A 21,297-nucleotide genomic window follows, 5' to 3' on the forward strand; every position below is an offset into this window, starting at 1 on the left:
TTGCAAGGCAGATATGGATGAGGGCAAGTCCAGTCAAGATTTACTGTCATTGTGGGTACACTAGCCAATGCAGAGAATGGGCTCCCCATTTTTTCAAGACACTGCTAGGCACCCGAGGAGTTGGCAGGAGTGGTAGAGCTGAAAAACAGGGCTCCCCCAACCCAACACGGGTTGGTCTGGCAACATGGTCCCTGGCAGCTCTTCCCTTCTGGGGAACCGTGCAACCAGCACGGAGACCTATTCTCGCTCCCAGGCAGCAATTCGGGGGCCCCTGGGCCATGCTTTTGTGATTGTAGGCCCAAAAGTGCTTATTGTATTTAAGGGATGTTATTGGAAACTTGCATATAAAAGTTTTAGAATATAATATCGTATTTGGAGCTTCAGCATGGAGGGATGAAATACGCATAGGGTCTAGTATTCGTGTGCGCACACGCCCATATGTGGTGTGTTTTCCTGAAACATCCCAGTTGAAAATACTCCTTTTTTGGCACTGCAGACTCTTGGGTTTGGCATCTTAAGAATTTGGAGGGATCATTTAAAGATCAGAAAACTCCACTCACTGCAACCCCTGAAGGCTTCACATTTTGTGACATGGTCATTCCAGTCGGCTGAGCTCTGTTGTTTGCGGATGAGCCCATATAAGGAATCTGTTTCCTGCATTATAGGCTCTCTGTCCTCTGCCCTTCCGCACTCCTTTGCTGAAGAAAACTGGTATTTTGGAACTGCAGCTCTGTTCATTCCTTCTCCCTGTTTATTTTTGGAGAGTGACTATTTTTGATCCTCTTAGGGAGCTATGTTGGGTCATGCCCCTTCCTTTCAGCAGGCAATAGCCCCCAGTGAAAAGTATTGTCCATTTCCCACACTCACAAATATAACATTAAGAAACAAATTACTTCACCTGTAAGAGATCCTGGGCCATTCCCCCACAGTGCAGCTCCCCAAGTCTTTCAAAAGAGCATTAAACCTTCAAGGCCCATTCCCCTGTTCACTTCTAATGTAAAATGTTCTTTTTTCATAATTGGTCAGGGATGAAGAAATCTAAGGAAGTCCATGAATCCCGCTGTTCCCGTGGTGTCATTAGAGTTCTTGAGAGCCTGTTAAAACATGACTAAAAGCATGTGATAATATTTACCTGCGCCACTCAGGGCTATGAATAAGTAGGAAAGCAAACATTATGATCATTAGAAGAGCCTGGCTGAATCAGATCATCTAATCTAACGTCCTTTTCCAGAAGTGGGCAACCATATCCTTTAGAGAAGTTCATAAAACAGGACATAAAGGCAATACCTGCTCCTGTATTTGACCCTTGGTGTTAAAATGTCTCTAAATATAGAGGTTGTATTTAGCTTTTATGACTAAAGCCACTGATAGACCAGTCGTTCATTTATTTAATGCCATCACCACAGTAGAGAGTTTCATGTTGACAATGTATTGTGAGTAGCAAGATCTAATATAATGGGAGAAGGAATATATATATCCTAGTTCTCCTCTGCATGCATAATTTTTCAGAACTCTGTCATGTTTTGCCTTAGTTTTTTTAATTACATCACAAATGCTTTACCCTCTCTACACAGGGAAGGAGCTCCAACTTCTTAATCACTTTGGTTGCCTTTTTCTGAACCATTTTCAGCTGAGATGACAGGAATGACACACAGTATTCCCAGTATGGCTGCACCATAAATTTATATAAGGGTATTGCAGCTCTAGCCACCTTATTTTCAGGCCCTTTCCTGATAATCCTGAACATGGATTTTTCTTCTTTGTCTTCTGCCACGCACCTAAATTGATGTTTTGGTGGAACTATCCATCATGACCCCAGAATGTGAGTCACAGCCACTTTGCATCCATCAGTGTGTCTGTGAAGTTGGGTTTTTTTGTCCCAGTATGAATCATGTTTGACTGTTCGTCATGTATGTGTGTGTTTTGAGCCTTCCTTGAACATGAAATGCAGGGGAAGGAATGCAGATTGATATTTAGAAGGGCTTGTACAAAAGATGAGCCAGTTTCATGGTCAACAAGTCTGTAAAGGACTGTTAGTTTACTAGAATCTCCATTCACAAAGGGACAGTACCTCTGAATGCCAGCTGTTGAAAACAAATGAAGGGAGACTCACTTTCATCCTTGCTTGGAAGGGTTCCTGGGCATCTGGCTAGACACAAGTTCTGGACTAAATGAACCTTGAACCAGTTCAGCAAGATACTTCTCACATACCTGTGGTAGTGTATCTTTTTTTGCAGTCATAGGAAGGCTTATAAAATGGCAAGCTGCAAGGGGATTTCGTTCCATTTGCAGGCAAATTTCTCTTGTCAAATGTGGTATTATATAGGCAAATAGGCTTGAGTATTAAGACTGGGAAGCCAACACAAACTGGGACACTGTTAATGCCTGTTCTGTGAGCAGGCTTCCTGCTGGATTTCATAAAGCCACTGTTAACAGAACACCTCAGGAGGCTTTCAGAATCACAGTCACAAAATGGTGCTTCTTAAACACATGAGAACAGCTTTCATGGACTAACTTGTGGTCCAAATGGTAAAGTCTAAATGTTCTGGTCTGACAAGTAAAAAAAAAGCTGCATGTCAAGAAATAGCCTTTCTATATAGGCTACTACTAAAAATGGAGGAGCAAATCATGAGGAGGCCAAGGATCCTTTAATACCTCTTATTCTAGTCTCTGTGCGCTCCTAGCTTACTCAAACAAGCATGCCGTGCCTTTTAAATGTGAAGGAAACCAAGGCAATCTCTTGAGGGATCTTCATGCAGTCATCCCTAAACATAGAATTTATGTATCTTAACCCCATAGAAATTTTCTCTAAAAGAGAGAAGCACTGCTTAGTGTTAAGCTTTAAAAACAGAATGAACAAAACAGTTGCTTTAGTGGTATATTAGCCAACGTTCTCTTTAGCAAGAAAGTATTATCACCTCTGAAGACTGTGGAATACCTACTAAAATCTTCAGTGAGTTAAAGAAGGAGCTGATCCCATTATAGGTCCTCAGCTCTCCAAACCTGGCCCAGATTTAGGAAACATGTTTCCTGGTTAGGTATACACTGGCTGAACATGCGTAACTTTGTAATAAAAGCCCTCTTTTGTAATAAAAGCCTTCCTGATGAGAGGAACTCCACACACAAAGGGTTGGATCCATAGTACTGTAAGCAGGGCAAAGTTTGTGAAATTGGACTTTCCCCCTTTCAGTTAGTCGAAGTCCATTAAGTCCCTCACACACACACCCATTCTGTCCTGGTGATCAGAAGACCCTCAAGAACAGACCTAGTGATCAGAAGACCCTCAAGACCCTCAAGAACAGCAGGGGTGAGGAGAGTGGTTGAGGAAATGGACAGAAATCCATTCTCTCAGTCTGTGTTCTGAGACCATTTTGAAAATGCATGGCCAATTTCTGTCTATTCAGACATTGCAAACAGGAGAGTTTTAGCTGGAAATGGTGCAATGCTTTAATTGGGGTAGTATTCCCCAGAATCAAGATAAACCAACATTTTGGGCTAAATGAACTTCTGAACACATTTTAGAGATTTAAAAAAATGAAATTTGGCTGCTGGTTTTCAGGATGAGGAATTTGTCATTTCATGTTCTCTTATGGAGCCTGGTTTAGCCTTCTGTTCTTGCCAGTTATTTGTTTCTAGAATCAGGGTAGATGAGATCTGAGATATGTGCTAGTTTTCACGAGAAATGTAGCTGTATAATTCAGACTCCTCCTCGTCATATTGCTTGTTATCTTCTCATCATATTGCTTGTTATCTTCTTTAAGGGTCCTCCATCCATACCTGCTCGCCGGCAAGGAGGATGGGCAAGTGATGCTGCTGTGAGTGCTTCCAAGTGAGTGGAAGAACTTTATTCTCTTTCTTAAGAATGGTTTGATCCATGCTGTTGTGCTCGCTGGGGCAATTCCCTGGAACAGCCAATATCTCTGTTGTCATTACCCTCCAAGCATGCTTGCTTGATTTAATTCCTCGGGCAAATTTCCTATGATAGACTCCAGAGAAAATGCCCTTTCCAGCCAGTACAAGGTGGGCAGAGAGGAACTTTTATTTATTTGCCTGCTGATATTATTTATAGACCACCTTGCTTACTGAAACTCGAGGCGGATTGCACAGAGTGAGTCAATTTGATCAACAAGGTGGAACAGCCATAAAAGATGAAATAGGATTTGGGATATAGAACCAACCAAAAGTCTAGGAAACAGAAGCAAAACATAACATGCCACATTAAATGATGCAATATTACACAGCAGAATTCGTCTTACAGAAAACTATACATGGCCGTGTAGACCGCAATTCCTAATAATTTATCCAAGTGATTTTGTGAAGCCTTTTGTACAGGGCTGTCCTACTGCCTGTGTGAAAAATTCTCTTGAATAATTCAGTTTTGCATAGTTTGCAGAAAGCCAGGACAGTGGGAGCCTCCCTGAGTTTTTCAGGCAGGCCTTTCCCTCAGGTGGGGCCACAACAAAGAAGGCTCAGGTATAGGCAATGGTGGTTTTTGCCCATTTGCAGGCTGGCACCTGCAGAAGATACTACTTGAATGAGTAAAGCTGTCATGGGAGAGATGAGGGAAAGATAGGGGGAGAGATGGTCTTGCAGCTATGAGGGTCCATGAAAGGGGGGGAGCTTAGATGCAGTGATAGCCAGTACTAGAGAGAAGTGAGACTGAAGAGGCATTAGCTTGAGGCAAACTAGAGCCCTGAGCAAAACCTGAGTTGGATGCCCCCCCATGGGCGGCGGAGCTCCCCTGTCCTCCTCCCCTGGTGGCTTGTGGCTTCCCCCCTCCCTGGCGGCTGAACTTAGGCGCCCCCCCTTACTGGAGAAAGGGTGCGAGATGCAGGAGGCGGGCGGGCAGCAGCGGGCAGCGGCGGCATTCAGGGGAGAGCAGCACAGTCAGTGGGTCGGCCAGGTGCATGTGCACCCCTGACTACTAGTCCTGCCACCCCACAAAGATCCATCTGAGGACGCAGCAGGGCTGGCAAGAGGTGGAGCACAGGCAGCAAGGCTTGGCAGTTCGGCTTAGCCCGATCTACAGATCGGGCCGAGATGTGCCGATTTGGAGGCGCTCGGAGGGCCAAGGGCCTGAGCCCACCTCCTCTGAGCTCTGCGCGATCCGAACTTGTGGTAACATCCGAGATTCTTGGATGCGTTTTTATTTTTTGGTGTTTTGCATTTTGGCCTGCAGGGGGCCCATTTTTAGACATATCGGCACGAAAGTTTCAGAATACCTGATGTCTCCTGATGATACCTCCCATGTTTGGTGCAGTTTGGTTGAGGGGGTTCAAAGTTATGGACCCCCAAAGGGGTAGCCCCTATCCCCATTGTTTCCAATGGAAGCTAAGGAGATGGGGGCTGCACCTTTGAGGGTCCATAACTTTGCCCCCCTAAACCAAACTTCACCAAACATTGGGGGTGTCATCAGGAGAGTTTCCTGAAGATACCCTGAATTTTTGGTTCTGATAGCTTAACAATTGCACCCCTGACAGGCACCCCCAGAAATTTGCCCAAGAATCTTACTTCTGCATTGATTTTTTTCATTGATGTCAATGGGAAATTTCTGGTGCAGCCTGTGGTATGCACATTCCTGAAGACACAGTCACAAAACTTTCAGGGTATCTTCAGGAGACTGTCCTGATGACACCCTACAAGTTTGGTGAAGTTTGGTTCAGGGAGTCCAAAGTTATGGACCCTCAAACGTGCAGCCCCCATCTCCTTAGATTCCATTGGAAACAATGGGGATAGGGGCTACCCCTTTGGAACTCCTGAACCAACATTCACCAATCTTGAGGGGTGTCATCAGGACAGTCTCCTGACGATACTCTGAAATTTTGGTGCTGATATCTCTAAAAATGCGCCCTCTGCAGGCTGAAACGTGAAAAAACACCAAAAAATAAAAACGCAGGAGCATGCCCTGCAAAATTCCTGAGCCCTGGGCAGCTGCCCACATTGCCCAATGGACATTACGCCACTGAATTGAGACCAATAACTGATGGGCAGTCAGTGAAGTGACTGCAGAATGAGGTTAAAATGCATGTTCCATCTAGTTCCCAATACTATCTGAGCTGTGGCATTCTACACCAACTGGAGCTTCCAGATTGGTGTTGAGGAGAGACCAATGAACAGTGGATTATAGTAGTTTAGGCTCAGTGTCACCCTGGCAAGAATCTAGGTGGCCAGATCAGTCGAAGCAAGGCAAGGGGCCATTTTTCAAACTTGACTGAGTTGGAAGAAAACCTTTCGCAACTGGATTGACTCGTTTCTCCAATAATAATGTTGGGTCCAGTGTCATCCTGAGGCTATTCACTAAGTCGACAAACTGAACCCCTCTGAAAGTAAGGAGCACAGTGTACTTCAAGACCTTTGCCTTCCAAACCGACATTACGTCTGTCTTTCCAGGGTTTTGTTTTAATTTATTCACTCTTAGCCATTTAACTGCAGCAGCTAGACAGCGATTTCGAACTTCTACCACATCACTGGGAGATTTGGATATGTATGTGTGTATATGTTTGTGTGTATGATTATCCAATTCTCCCAGTGATGTAGTAGAAGTTCTAAACACACACACACACACACTTATGTGTGTGTGCACATATTGATGACAGTCAGCCCTCAAACGAGGAATGATTTGACCCAACAACCATAAGATTGAAAAAGGTGGGGAGTCATATGCACACTGTAGGACCCCACAGGATCGAACCCACAATGATAATTGGTCTCCTGTGGCACTTTTGTTTTTCACCCTGTTTTCTGCAGAGATCACCTGTATGTCTCACAGAAGTGTTCAGAGTACATAATAAGGCCTTAACAAAAGTGGTGGATGCAGCACCCAAGCATCTATGGCATTACTTGTGCTTCTTTGCCAGTCTGGTTTCTTATGGCCCATGTAGTGTACATAAAGAACTGCCAAAACTTGTTGAGTTGATGTTCCACATTCTACATCAGGGTCTGCTACCTGTGGCTCTCCAGATGTTCATGGACTACAATTCCCATCAGCCCCTGCCATCATGGCCAATTGTTTCTAGTCCATGAACATCTGGAGAGCCACAGGTTGCAGACCCATGTTCTACATAGTGATACTGCCCATGCAGGGGAAAAATTACTGAAATGTGTGCAATGTTGTGATGCATGTTTTTATACCATCAGTGAGTTTCTCTGTCCAAATCATCATGTGATGAAAAGAATCCACATCATAAATCTAAAAATCTCCTTCAAAATGTGAAATTGGAAAGCAGTTACTGTGCTGAGCTGATGTCATATGGAGGCATTAGATGCAGCGTCTATATTATGTTCTCAAATAGCTTAGCTATTTTACCATTATGCAATGAATTATGCTTCTGGAGATGCCACAGATGCCGGCAAAACATCAGGAGAAAATACTACAGGAACATGGCCAAACTACCCGGAAAACCCACAACATCCAATGATTCTGGCCATGAAAACTTTTCACAATATAATGATTGAATTCCCTGTCAGGCCAGAATATTTTGTGACAGGACAGATTGTACTGAAGCAGGCAACATCACCCACCCTGGAGTGCTGTGTGGTTTCCGGGCTGTATGGCCGTGTTCTAGCAGCATTCTCTCCTGGCATTTCACCTGCAACTGTGGCTGGCATCTTCAGAGGATCTGATGTAGGAAAGGAAAGCAAGTGGAGTATATATACAGTGAGGTCAATAGGTGAGGCCATCTGAATAGAAGTAGTTTGGCATGTGAGTCACAATGAAGATAGCAAGGTCAATCTTCATTGTGACTCACATGCTACAGACTTCATTGTTACTCACATGCCAAGCTACTTCTATTCAGATGGCCTCACCTATTGACCTCACAGTATATATATTCCATTTGCTTTCCTTTCCTACATCAGATCTTCTGAAGATGCCAGCCACAGTTGCAGGCGAAACGCCAGGAGAGAATGCTGCTAGAACAAGGCCATACAGCCCAGAAACCACACAGCACTCCAGTGATTCCGGCCGTGAAAGCCTTCGACAATACATTATCACCCACCCTGTTGTGCACCAAAATCAAGGAACACTGAACCAGAGGAATAACGCCAGACACATATGAAAACAGAGAATTCAACAAAGGACAGTCTAGTTGCTTATCTGTCTGCTCTCATACATATTTTTCAAGCTGGGACAGAATGAAAGACACAAGTTCAGCCAGCAGAGGGCACTCATGTCCTGTTAGAAGAGCTGCACAAATGCCCTTCATTACATCATTACCCTTTGATAAACCAACTTACGGTAACTGACCCATTATGTTGACTCATGCATTATATTTATAAGACACAAAGGGGAAAGAAGAGCATGTGTTTGCCAAACTGAATACCTGCTGTTTGGCAAAGGGAGCTCCTTCTCATATGTTGACAAGTTTAAATGGAAGGGGGGGGGTGTGTGCCCCCAAATCTTTTTTGAAAACTGATACAGCAACCCCTGTTTTGCCCAGGTCCCCTTTATAGGATTTGTCTAATCTTTTACTGTTTATTATTCTTGAAGACTGAGAGATACTGCAAGATAATTTTCTGATTCGACTCTCTTTCCAGAACCCTTTCTTTTGCTCAATTCCATCACATACCAAATCAAATGGTATTTCTCTCGATTAGAATCTTCCAAATGTTACTGGATTTACCATGTTACACACAGACAACCTGAGGCAAGAAATCTATTTCAGTTGTATGATTTGACTCAACGTATTTTTGGATCAAAGACTGGATGGAGCATGAAGGTCGCTTCATAAATGTCCTGTACTCAGTAGAGCCCCCATTCAGCCCCCTGTCTTAGCCAGTCATTGTGCAAGGTAGTTAAAATACTGACTTAATTTCATTGGGAAATGCTTTCTGTACACTTTTAAAATAAGTATTGGGTTCTCATAAACACTTTTACCTTGCTTTTTGGTTCTGGAGCTGTGGTATTAGGTAAATGTAGAGCTAGTGTAGTATACTAGCTTTAAGGTATAAATCAAAGACTCTGATTCAAGTCTCATCTCCTTTCTAAGTCATGAATGGTCTTAGGAAGCCAAACTCTCAGCCTGGTGGCTCATCTGCAATATGAGCAGAATAGATTTGTTGCAGGGATTTCAACAAAATAATCGATGGTAAAGTTGCATTTAGGTTGAGGGACAGTGTACAGTATTACAGTATACATTTAAAACCCAGAAAAATTGTATGGTTGTTGTGGGTTTTCTAGGCCGTGTGGCCATGGGCTGGTAGTTTTTATTCCTAACATTTCACCTGTATCTATGGCATGTGACAGTAAGAGGTGTTTCAAACATACCTCATCTTATTGTGATGTGCCTCTGAAGAGGGCAGCCATAAATGCAGGTTAAACATTAGGAGCGAAAACTGCCAGGCCATGGCCCCACAGCCCAGAAAACCCACAATAGCCTTTGATAAAATGACATGGTGTTGCACAGGGATTGGTACAAACATCCATCTGTGCAGAAAGTGTTAGAGAGAAGCTGAAACTGGCATGAAAGGTTAAGTCAAATTGTAACTCTGACATGTAGCTGCTTGTTCCTGCCCGGAACACAGGGAGAGACCCCAGTCAGCCCAGGAAATTTGTCTGGTGGGTCCATGAGGGCCTTTTCAGGCACAGCCCCACGATTGTGGAGGTGCAACTGGCCTCCTCACTCTTGACCTTTCGGTGGCCGCCGAGGATGATTTTGTTCACAATGGCACTGGATTCATTTAGTTCAGGGGTGTCCAATTCTGGCGCTTCAGATGTTCATGGACTACAATTCCCATCAGCTCCAATTGGCCATGCTGGCAGGAGCTGATGGGAATTGTAGTCTGTGAACATCTGGAGAGCCACAGGTTGCAGACCCCTGATTTCATTGTTCTGCCTCCTGGCAGTTAATCATTGTTAATTTCAATTTGTGTTTTTTATGTATTTCATTGTGCTGATGTTCTAAGCCACCTTGAGTTTGTCCAGGTGGAAAGGTGGCTAATAAATAGTTGAATCTACTCCTGGAGATTTTAAGTGATATTTCTGTCTGTATGGAACAAATTATCTATGGGAACTGGTATGATTTCTCCACTGTTGGCTTTTAGACAAATGAAAATGTGTTATTTTAATGGAATTGTTTTGATGGGGCAGTGTGTATGGATTTTTTTTGTACACTGTTTTGGTATTTAGACTATTATATTTTGATTGTTTTTTAGTAATATGCAATTATCTTACTTGGGGTCGAAGAGAAAGGATGAGTACTTTAAAATAACTAGGGCAATGTTACGAAATCTTGAGTAATCTAGAACTGATAATGATGTAGTTACTTGTAGGGGTTTGATCTGTAGAGAGCTCTGCTTAGGATCAGGCAGTCAGGCTTCACCACACATTGCGTCTCTTCTGGCAATGTGATTTTGTCTTGAAAGAGGGGCAACTGAGGCATATCTTGGAGTTTGCCCATTCTTGGTGTTCCTCATAGCAGGGCTTATCAGGGCACAAACCAACACCAAGGAGTTTTCTTCTCCAAAATCAATAGTAATCAAAGGGAAATGTTTAAGAACAATCCTGTCCTCTTGTGCCCCCACCACCATAAAGTTTAATGTAGTTTTTGCAAAAAATAAAATCCAGAAAGTGATCTATTTAAAGATAATTACAGGAGTGATAGCACTGGTCATTTTGACTTCTGGAGTTGGCAGTAGGTTGAGACTAGCTCAGCCTAGATATCACCTGTCCAGCTGAAGACGGGGCAGGGGGGAGTTGAACCATCCCATCATCTCTAGCTAGGCCTATTAATATTTCTAAAGGCTGAAAGTGAGTCTGGAAAGCAGTTGAATTGACTCCCCTCCCCCTCCTTGCCTTAGAGAAAAGCCTTTTAAAACTTCATGTGAGGTACTGTTCTGTAGCCACCTCTCTCTTTGCCCCTTCCCACTTCTGGTGCCAACACGGGTAGTGGTTAAGGGCGGGTGGACTCTAATCTGCAGAACTGGGTTTGATTTCCTACTCCTCCACATGAACAATGGACTCTTATCTTTTCAATCAGATTTGCGTCCCCACTCCTACAGTCCTGCTAGGTCACCTTAGGCTGGTCACAGTTCTTTCAGAACTCTCTCAGCTCCACCTACCTCACAAGGTGTCTGTTGTGGAGAGAGGAGGAGGAGGAAGGAAGAGGAGTTTGTAAACCAGCTTGCATCTCCTTACAGGAGAGAAAGGCAGGGTATAAATCCAGACTCTTCTTCTGCCTCAGGCAGCAACCTCAGAAAGGAAGATGGAAGTGGTCGATTTTGACCCCTCACCGTCCTGGAATGGCAGGTTTCCCAGTGCTCCCAGGTACCTGTTCACCTTTTTTCCTCCCCAGCCAAGCTTGCTAGGGCTTCTCTTAAAGGAATTGCTCCACCTCACCCCGCAACCTGGCTGCTGGGGACATTCACTAACCCTCCCTCTGGGGCATGCATTTAGCTGACCCCTGTGTCAATCGGAGTCTGCCCCACCTCTCCAGTCGCCTTCTCTTGACTCCCCCCCTTGATGTTCCCAGCTGAGACTAGAGCCACCACCTGGCATTGACCCTTACAGTGGGAGGAGCCTGTCTTTAGGGGAGCCTCTCTTCTTGTGGCTGCTCCCATATTGCTGCCAGCCTCCCCCGCTGGCAGGGGGTCATTGTGGTTGACTCTGCTTCCAGCTTGCGAAGACTCCCGCCATTGCAATTTCCTCTGACCTGCTCCTTCTCCAGACTTTTCTCACAGTTTTGCCTTCTCCCGGCCTCGGGCAAATGCTCCAGCCAGACTCACTTGGGGGAGCGGGGAGGACACACTCTTGAGCGGCTGCTGACTTGGGACACTACGAGTGAAGGTTTTGCTCACACCTAAAAAAATTGCATTTCTTCACACCTCCACCTCCCACAATTCAAGCAGAAGAGCACTCTTTTACAGAAAGTAGCTCTTTTGTAAATGCAAAAATATGAGTTATAAGGAACATATAAGAAGCAAAGTAAAGTCTACTTGCAATTCATCGAGCACGTCATCACACATAAAAATTGGTCCTCTTTAAAACTCTGTGTCCTTCCTGGAAAGGACCTCTGTAACCACATTGATGCACCCAGCTATGTGTTAAGTTTTTATGTTGAACTGCTGAATCTTCCAAGACCACCTCTGCTCTAATGAAGCTGATGACAATATGCATTTGTACCTTTACATTCTTTGCAAGCCTTCTTACAACACCCCTTCCACCTTCTGACTAGGATAAGAAGACTCTGTTCTCCATTTCTCATCCACAGTGTCTGACAAAGGGAGCTTTCACACTTGAAAGCTAATGCCCTAAAACTATTATTGGTCTCTAAGGTACTTCTGGACTCAAATTTAACTGTGGTACTGCAGACCAACATGGCTGCCCTCTGAAATTGTCTTCCTGGAGATCGGTAAAAATCTGCCGATGAAAGATGGAACAAGCTGGATTAATAGAATGTTTCCGGTTGATGTTTTTGTTGCTGCCTATTCCATGGGTGTGAGAAGAGGCCTCTCAGTTCATATCATTAATAATATTCTTATATTTTCTGTGCATAAAGTGACCCTGAATGTTTATAAAAATCTTAGGCTAGTCACCACTTTGCAAGCAAAACAATAAAATACTTATTTCTGAAGCTTTTAGTGCCACAATAAGTGCTAATTCACATTTGCAACTTGGCCACCTGTGTTTGCTCCACAGTCTCTTCAGAATAGCCAGAAAGTTCCATATGAATGAGGCTGCAAGTTCATCCCCTCCTGCAGCCATTTCCACCCATTGCAATTATGTTTTCCAGGCTGCTGATATGGTAGAAACAGCTGCTAACAACGGCTGTCACTGATCACACAAAGGCTCCCCCCGCCCGCAGTCCTATACATGTGAGGCCTTGTGTGGAGCAAATGTACATGTATGGACCAGCCCATCATTTAAAAGGAAAGTTCCTGAAGATGCTTAGTGTCATGGACGTAGAGAGGGACCCTGAACCCGGATTGTGAGTGCTGAAGGTGTGTTGTCTCAAACTCCCAACCTGTTGGCAGTCCTTGGAGAAAGAGAGGGAGGGCACAGGAAGCAGCGTGCCACAGGAGCGAACCAAACTTGGGAAGAAGGAAAGGAAGTCTGATTAAGTTTTGTCTTGAAGTGTCTGTTTTTGGGTTTGTCCCTGCATTGATCTGCAAGGGAATGAGGCAAGTAATGGCCCCTTGGGGACCTTCAGGACTTTCTTCTCAATGTCAGCCGTCATTTTCAATCACCCTCTCCCTCCCAGCCATTAATTTTGGCCCAGGATCATGGGGACTTGTCCATCTATCACACCTAATTGACACTAAATGATCTGTCAGTTTATTGATGAACGGCAGGAGTGGAATTGTCACAATATATTTTACTTTCTAACAACTCCTCCTGACAATTTTACCTTGTCCATCTCACTCTCCTCACATAAATCTCCATTGGCCTCTCGTTCCTTCTCTTGGGCTGTTCTGGTGCCAGCCGCCTCCATGCCATCAGCACGCATCAAGGACATCAAGATGGCGGGAGAGCTGCAGTGTGTGTGGGCTTGGGCTTTTTTTTTTCTTCTTTTTATAGAGCGGATGTCTCAGGAATGCTAACAGGCTCCTGTCCTCTTCTCCTTCAGTGTCATTGCTGGGGTTCTTCTCTCCTTGTCTTTTCGCAGCCAGTACTTTTGTTCAGACCTGGCAAGAACAATGAGGCAAAGGAGACAGAGCAGTAGTTTTTCCTTAACTAAATCCCACCAGTGCGCCTGTGACCACAGGGTAAAATGTTTTGTTTTATTTTTGATGTAAAGGGATAATCACAACTGGGCAGTTCTTTTTTCTTCTGCTTCTGTTTGACGGGTAGACCTGAAAGGGTAGGATTTTTATAAATGTTCTTGGTTCAGTTCCCCCTCCCCCCCCCCCACCAAAATCCCTTTCTTTAAATGATCTGTTGGATGGCTGATGTGTTTAACGTAGAGTTTTTCCAAGGCAAAATCGACAGAGTTTCCAGGTTGGCAGCCCTGAGGGTCATGGCAGCACAAAGTGAACTCTGGAAAGGAGGCAGCAGCAGCAAAGTCACCAGTGGGACATGTGTTTGTTAGCAAATGTTTTGTAATAAATTGGTCAGTGTCTTACCTGGCTGAACCCCGAAGACTTGAAAAGGGTCTGGGAATTTAGCTGTATTTGCTCTCTCTCTCTATGTGTGCATTTTTGATTTGTTAGGTAGCCAAAATAGCAAACCTGCACCTGATCTAAAATCTTTTAGCGAGGACTGTGAGGGAGAAATGTTACTTCTTGTCCTTCATTCATTTAGGATTTATTGGCCATATTGTGGCTATAAGGAACAAGGAGTTCTGAGCATTGTAACCTTTTGATAATTTCTCTATCCTACAGAAGTGATATGGTTAATGCATAGGATTCCCTCGAGGGAGATAATAGTTTTTTCCAGTGGCAGAGATACTCCTACTGTAACCGTAGATGTTCCTCATGCACCGCATTCTCTGTGTATAAGAGGGTTTTTTGTTCTTTAAATCTCCTCTAACATATTCCACATGAATACAGCAATGTTCACAACAGCTGGCTCTTTTGATTGAATTTTATTCTACATCCAACTTCTTAGCACTGACAAAGGTACCTCCCAGCAGCATGTACAAGAGTTCCTTCAACAGACCCATCGTTAAGAATTGAGATTTTTCTAATGTGATGTTCAAAGACATAACAGACTGTCATAGCAATAAGACTGAGCTGAAATTAGTAAAGGAAAAAAGCACCCCCCCTCTGCAAGCAACAGGTCATTACTGACCCACGGGGTGATGTCACATCATGTTCATGGGCTAGTCTGCACTTTACCCTCAGCAACCTGGGAAGAATGAAAGGTTGAGTCAACCTTGAGCCAACAATGTCTGTCAGGACTGAACTCAAGTTGTGAGCCGAGCTAATGATGCAGTTGACCACTCTGCATCACAGGGCTGAAATTACTCACTGATTTTCATGAACATTTTCAACCGTGTCAGAAAATACAAAGTTAGAAAGTGCATCAGTTCACTTTACATGGACCAAAAAAAAAATCTGGTTTTAGCAGAATTTAGAATCTTATAACTAGAAATGGAAACCCACAGATAAGGAGAGGCAATATATTTATTGACGAGGATTAGAAATGGGGTAAGCACAGAATGGCTGATTTTAAGTGCTAGAAAGCTGCTCCCAAGTTTTATTTTGTGTTTTAACCAGATACTGCCCGTAAGACTGTAACTGTGAGAACTGGAAATGTTGGGCTTTCAGACTTCTGAATCTGTGTTTCAGTCTTTGAGGTAAAAAGTCTGTCTTTTCTTTGTTTCTTGGGCCAGTGGCAATTTTTAAAAATACCCCTTATTTTTAATAGTTTGGTTTTGAAAGAGGTATTTTGAATGCTGCAAACTTCACAAGAAAATGCTCTGTTTTCCCTTTGATGAATCCTCTCTTCAAAAGTAAAATGTCTGTGAACATCAGTACCTTCCTTTTCCCTTTTCTCTTTTGTTGTCGTAGCAAGAGGGCATATTCAAGGGGCTTTAGTTTTATGGGTCATTCATAAAACAAGGAGAGTGTAGGCATGGCAGAACTGATGTTCACAACTGTGCCGAAACATCCCCTTCGGCTGTGATGCTGTTTCTGCGTTTATACCTACACCACCTTTGATATTGTAGTCCTTGGCTCCCTGCAGAGCTTTGTGGATCCCCCATCTCAGTTTGTACCACTGGTCTCCTCAGGATCTGTGAACCACGCCAGAAGAGAAAGACTCAACCATGTCCTTTTTTGTGTGTACACAGTTTGCTCTGCTGTTAGTAATTTAGGAAGCATCAGGACTCTGGTACCTGCCTGAGAAATACAGAATAACTTGTTGCTGGGTGTCTGGCATCAAAGATGTCGAGGGTGGGGTGGGGGCTGGAGAAAACATAGTTTGAGCTCCACTCGAGTCTTTCTCAAATTCCCAGCCTTTATAACATATAATAGTTCCCTGATGATGAAATTCAACAACAAAATCAAATATAACTATTGAGAAGAGTCTATGAATAGAAAAATTTTATGTGGGGAATATTTGGGAGAAATCATTAAAAAAATCAAAAACCTCTCTATATTTTTATGTCTGGGAGACAAAAATTTTACATGCTAATGGACAGAGCAACGATGCCTTGGAAACACAAGCACCCACCGAATAATGGAACAGTGGTAGAGAGAAATGAACTGGGAATGCTGTTGCATGTTTAGCCAGAAGGGAGCACACTTTGCACATAAATGTACACAAGTTGCAGAACAGTTCTAGTTTTGGCTATTTGTGTCCCACAGGCTGTTCTTTGCCCTGTCAGTATTCCTGTGCTGTGACAGACCTGGGAAATGGTTTCACCTTCCTGCCTAAGTTCAGAACGCTGACTGGCGGGAGAAAGGAAGGCATGACTTTCTGCCCCAGCTCAGCTGAACACCATCTCAGCTCTGCAGTATTTACTTTCCCCAGACCCTCATAGTGGGTCACTATCCACTCACCTCTTACTGTGCAACCCCACAGCGCCCCCGCCTGGAAAAGCCTCCGTGGCTTTTGACCACGGAGACATTTGTTTCCCACTCGCTCCCTGGACACTGGTGGCGTCTCTGTCATTTGTCTCTCGGCGGGTGCTACAGCAATGGGGATCTCTCCCTGCTGTTGCTGTTGCTCTTGTGGTTTCTGCTGTTGCTGGCCGGTTTCGCTTTCGGCCTCTCGCTCTACTCCTTCCCCCTCCTTCTCGCTCTTCCCCCTCCCTTCTTTGTCGTCGTGGCTGCTTTCGCTTTCCGTGAAAATCCCCTCCGTTGCCAACTCCCGGGCCGAGTTTGGGGATTTTAGACTGTTTCGCCGTTCAGCCCCTCCGAGCGCTCCTGTCAGTTCACTGGAGGAGTCTTTGCCGCTCTTCCACCTCCTTGCCGCGGGGTTTTTGAAAATGTTCCTCTTCGTAGAGGACCTAATTTGCCGCGCGGCAAGGAGGTGGGAGAGCGGCAAATCCCGGGCAGCTGCGCAGTGAGCGCCGGTGATGTGGGGAGCGTCCGGGATCCCCGCGTCTTTTACAGAGGTGACCCAGCGGCTTATGGTGAGTGGATAGTGACCCAGTGTCTCCTAGGTTTGTTGCTGCACTCGAGTTGCCACTTCACAGGTCAGTTGCTTTTCCTTGGCTTTCAGAAGTGAATGTGCTTCGTGACCTCGGCAGGAGCTTTGTTTTTGGAGCATGTCTAGTCGAGGGTGATGTGACAGGGCTAAGATGAAGAAAGTTACCACATGGCATTAGCAACCTTACCAGCCAAGTCCATTTTTCTCCTATAGGGTTGCTGGTGCTGAATAGCGAGTAGGTGTTTTATATTTTACCCATACTTGGAACTCCGGCTGGTGAAAAGATGGTTTAAAAATGGTTTATTGAAACTTCATTGGTGCAATCAGGCTCTTCCTTCTTATTCTCAGTCATTCCATTCAAAAGTATGAGAGCATCTTCTATACACCCCCACCTGCACTCCCTCCCTCTGTTGTTTCCTGTGTCCCCACTCCCCCTTAAGTAGCACACCCACAGTGTCATCCTGGCAGAGTCTACTGAAGTCAGTGGGTTTAGAAAGGTGTAATTCTGCTTATGATAGCACTAGAACTCTTTTTTTACATGACTGTGCAAGAGGTTGGCCTCCTAAGTGTTCAGCTCTGTATACTGCCCTACAGCAAGGGAGAATAACCAGGGTCCTCCGTGATCTACTAACATTAAAGGATTTCAAGGGCATGTGCCCCCATTTATCCCACTGATGTCCCTTTTAAAATAGGTTAACGGTGTCTAATTATCCACTGAACATTGTCATCTTGCATGAGTGTCGCATCCTCGCCCTTCTTGGAGCCTCTTCATTTTATCTCCATTTACATCTCCACAGTATTCCATTAAATGAGACAGAAACGTTTGAACAGAGATGATGTCTACATCAGTGCTGTCTTTCACCCTTCATCACTTAACCTCAGAGATTAGAGCATTTGCAGGAGCACAATTGCTGCCTCACCTAAACCCAAACCTGATGCATTGTTTTGGGGGTAGATGAAAGGTGGGGAGAGACCCATGGGCATATTGGCCTGTATCTAAAGAACACTGTTTTTATTTCCAAAGTATGCCTCTGACATAGCATAAGTGTGAGATATTTCAGTGTTTCTTTTCCTCCCTATCACAAAGTCTCAGGCAGGTTACTATGCAGGGCCTTATTTATTTGTAACCCCTCCCCCACTGTTTAAGGTTGCTAGATAAAGATATTTTTGGAAGTACTCAACAGGCTTTTGGACCTTCATTTGCACCATGATTTTCTTCTGATTAAGGAAGAAGTATTGCTGCAATTTCTTCTTGAAAAAACAACCCACTATTCGTGAGACCAGAATGGTGAGATTTTAAGTGCTTGTATGTTAGAATATAGAAGAGGGTATATAAATATAGAATAGAGACTATATAAATCAACCTGTTGCAGGTAATGGCCGCACTTTTGTGCCCCTTGCACCAGTGGAGGGGGCAGACGCACTGGCATGGCCCTCTGCTGCTCCCTTTGGCCATTTCTCCTCCCCTCATTTGGACTGAGCCGCCCATTTATTGCAAGGCTAAAAAGCATGTTTATATATTTGCAGTGAAGTAGCAGAAGACACTGTGTGTGTCTTGTACAGCGAAAGACCAGTGAGATAGTCTTTCCTTTGATTCTTGACTATTACATCTATGAAATTTTAAAAAATGGTTATACCAAATCTGTTGTTGGAATCAAAAGACCACTGCAAACATAGGGCTATATCCTACCCTGTTGCTAAAGGTAGTACCTTCCACTGGTCTCTGGATCCTTTCTCCAGTCCAAAAGGAGGGGTAGGGTGCAACTCATTGAGTTTAAAATGTCTGTCTAAATGGCAAAACTGTAGACTATCCTCAGTTACAATAAAAAGGCAAATTATGGGTCTGAAATGGATTAAAAAAATATTAAATACCAGGGGGAAAAAACCCATGGAGAAGTAAACTATGCAATTGTGTTAGGAATCATGTAAGTTTTTCAGAATCCTTTTGAAAATTATGTCACGTTTGGGAAAGGTACAATTGGCCTATCTGGTCAAAGGATGACTTTGGAATGCCTTTTCCAGTCTTAAACCTGTTAACATAGCAAATACTTTGATGTGTATGGATTTATTTATTTAAAACGATTATAAATCTGCATTTTTACTCCAGGCAAGTAGCAATAATAAAAAGCCAATACAGCATAAAAACAATGTTTAAAAAATCATTAACACAACTAGCAATTAAAGGCAAAGCATTTGCTTTTCAAAGCCTGGGTGCTAGAAATACTCATCCTACAAGCCTGGTGCCCTTTTAAAGAGTCAAGTCTTGCATACTGTTCAAAAGTGCTGAAGGGATCTGCATATGGTGCATGAAGAAGAAACTTTTTGTAACCTGATCACTTCACATTAGCAAATAGTAGTAGCTGAGACTTTATGGTGTCCACATCTGCAATTTGGAGACAGTGCTTGGTTCTTTAAAAGCTGTGGGGGGAGACAGAGGCATTTTGGATGGAAGGCATCCTTAAAGAAGTGCGTACCAACTTAGGTTTGCTGAATAACAGCTCTTCTTTGGAACAAGGCACGTGGTAGTAAAGGAAGATCCAGATGGTGTTCCATGTTACGTGACTCTAAAGATCATTGAAAGAATATTTCCCAGTGCACGGTTCAAAAACGTATTCCTGTGATATAGCCAAAGCAATCAGCAAGTGATGGAGTATCTTCTAAAAAGAAATCTGGCATTTAATTAACTTTTCAAAGTGCTGGTTCAGCAACCTCCATGTTTTACATTTTGAATATTGAACAAGCATCCTTAATCGGATCTGAATTAGTTCTGGGCCTGCTAGGGTGGAGACAGAGGGAAGGGACTGCCTGCCATCTCCTCACCTGGCTTCCTCTCTCCAACAGCACATAATTATGATGAACTCCATACAACTCTGGCAGGTTTTTCTTGATCCATGGGGTATCTGGCTGGGACTCTTCCAGTCTAACACAAGACAGCTCTGTGGAAAGAGCAAATGTTTATGGATAAGACCTTTTCCACACATATTGTTTACTGTGTATCTTTCTCCCAAATACTGCTGCTTCTTTTAATTCTACACATTTCCCCCTCAGTTTCCATAAATTTTCCCTTCATTTTTCCTCCATTGTTTTCCCAAGTACTTTTACTGCATTGTTTTTAAAAATCCATTTCCAAGCCAACTTCTCTTGATCATACAATCATGTGGAAATGGTCTTTATTTCTCCGCCCTCCCCCAAACACCTTGCTCTCATCCAAACCCTGTGTTAGTCACCCAACTTCATCTGTTTTCTCCTCCCCTCATCCTATGTTTTTGAATGTTTTTTCTCTTTGTCTTATTTCATTAGCAATGTAATGTTAGGGCACACACACAAACCAGATTGATTGTATTCGCTTTGTCAATTTCATCTCGAATTAGCAATGTAACATTAAGACTAAGAAGATAGGGCAGTTAGGAACGAGTGAAATTGACGAGCAAAGTTGCTTTTGCAGGAGGAAATTGAAAACGGATCATATGTTATCATATGTTATCATGATCTTATGTCACTGCAGCTCTAATTTGTGCAAAAAAATGGGAGGTGGGCTACATGTTTCTTTCTTTAAGTAATGGTGTCTGTTTCAGTGGGGGGGGGGTTGCTTCCATTTTGAATGGGTAGTTCTCAATAGTAGAAATGGGGGCTGAGACATTTTTTGAATTGCAGCTTCAATGTCACTGTGCAGTAATGCTAGAGCGTCTGTGCAAAATGAAAAGGGAGTGGGAGTTCTCCATCACTGATGACCTCTCACCATCATTAGGAATGGTACATTTTCAGCAGTGGAATAAATGCAACTGAAGAGCCAAGGGGGAATACAAGGTGAGGGGGGGAGAGGAAGTGCACAGAATGAGTTCATAGAAAACATTTCCAAGACACAAGGTTTGATCTTTGGGAAAATCTGTGGCAAACCGTGCAAGCAGAAAAGGACGAAGGATGGCAGGAAGAATGCACTGATTTCAGGTGACTGAGCCAAACTAGTGACACACCGTCTCCCTCTGATTGTGGAAGATTCCAAATCACTTTGCTCTTTTCTGGTGGTTCTGGCCAATGTTCAGACACAACTTCAAAAATAACAGAGTGCCAAAGGAATATTTTAGAGTCTGCAAATGGAAGGTATTTTTGCCTCTTTTTGACCCAGTTCTCCCTGTTCTTCTGTGTTGTTCTCCTTTTATTTAACAGGCTAGCAAATGTTCCATTTGTTGTGGAAAACTGTCTTTTCTTCTTCACAGTAGGTATCAATGTTTAAAAGATTTTTTTATATATATATCCAGCACAAT

The 21,297-nt window shown here is 43.6% G+C and overlaps 1 protein-coding gene across 1 annotated transcript in view; it reads left to right on the forward strand.

The window, feature by feature from the left end:
* Nucleotides 1-21,297, forward strand: part of IFT43 (intraflagellar transport 43) — a 73,199-nt gene that overhangs the window by 11,015 nt on the left and 40,887 nt on the right. The window contains exon 3 of the mRNA XM_048486556.1: nt 3,762-3,829. Within this exon, the coding sequence (XP_048342513.1) occupies nt 3,762-3,829 (68 nt within the window). The remainder of the gene's footprint in view (nt 1-3,761; nt 3,830-21,297) is intronic.

This window comes from Sphaerodactylus townsendi, linkage group LG02, assembly GCF_021028975.2.
Source record: "Sphaerodactylus townsendi isolate TG3544 linkage group LG02, MPM_Stown_v2.3, whole genome shotgun sequence".
NCBI classification, from domain to species: domain Eukaryota; kingdom Metazoa; phylum Chordata; class Lepidosauria; order Squamata; family Sphaerodactylidae; genus Sphaerodactylus; species Sphaerodactylus townsendi.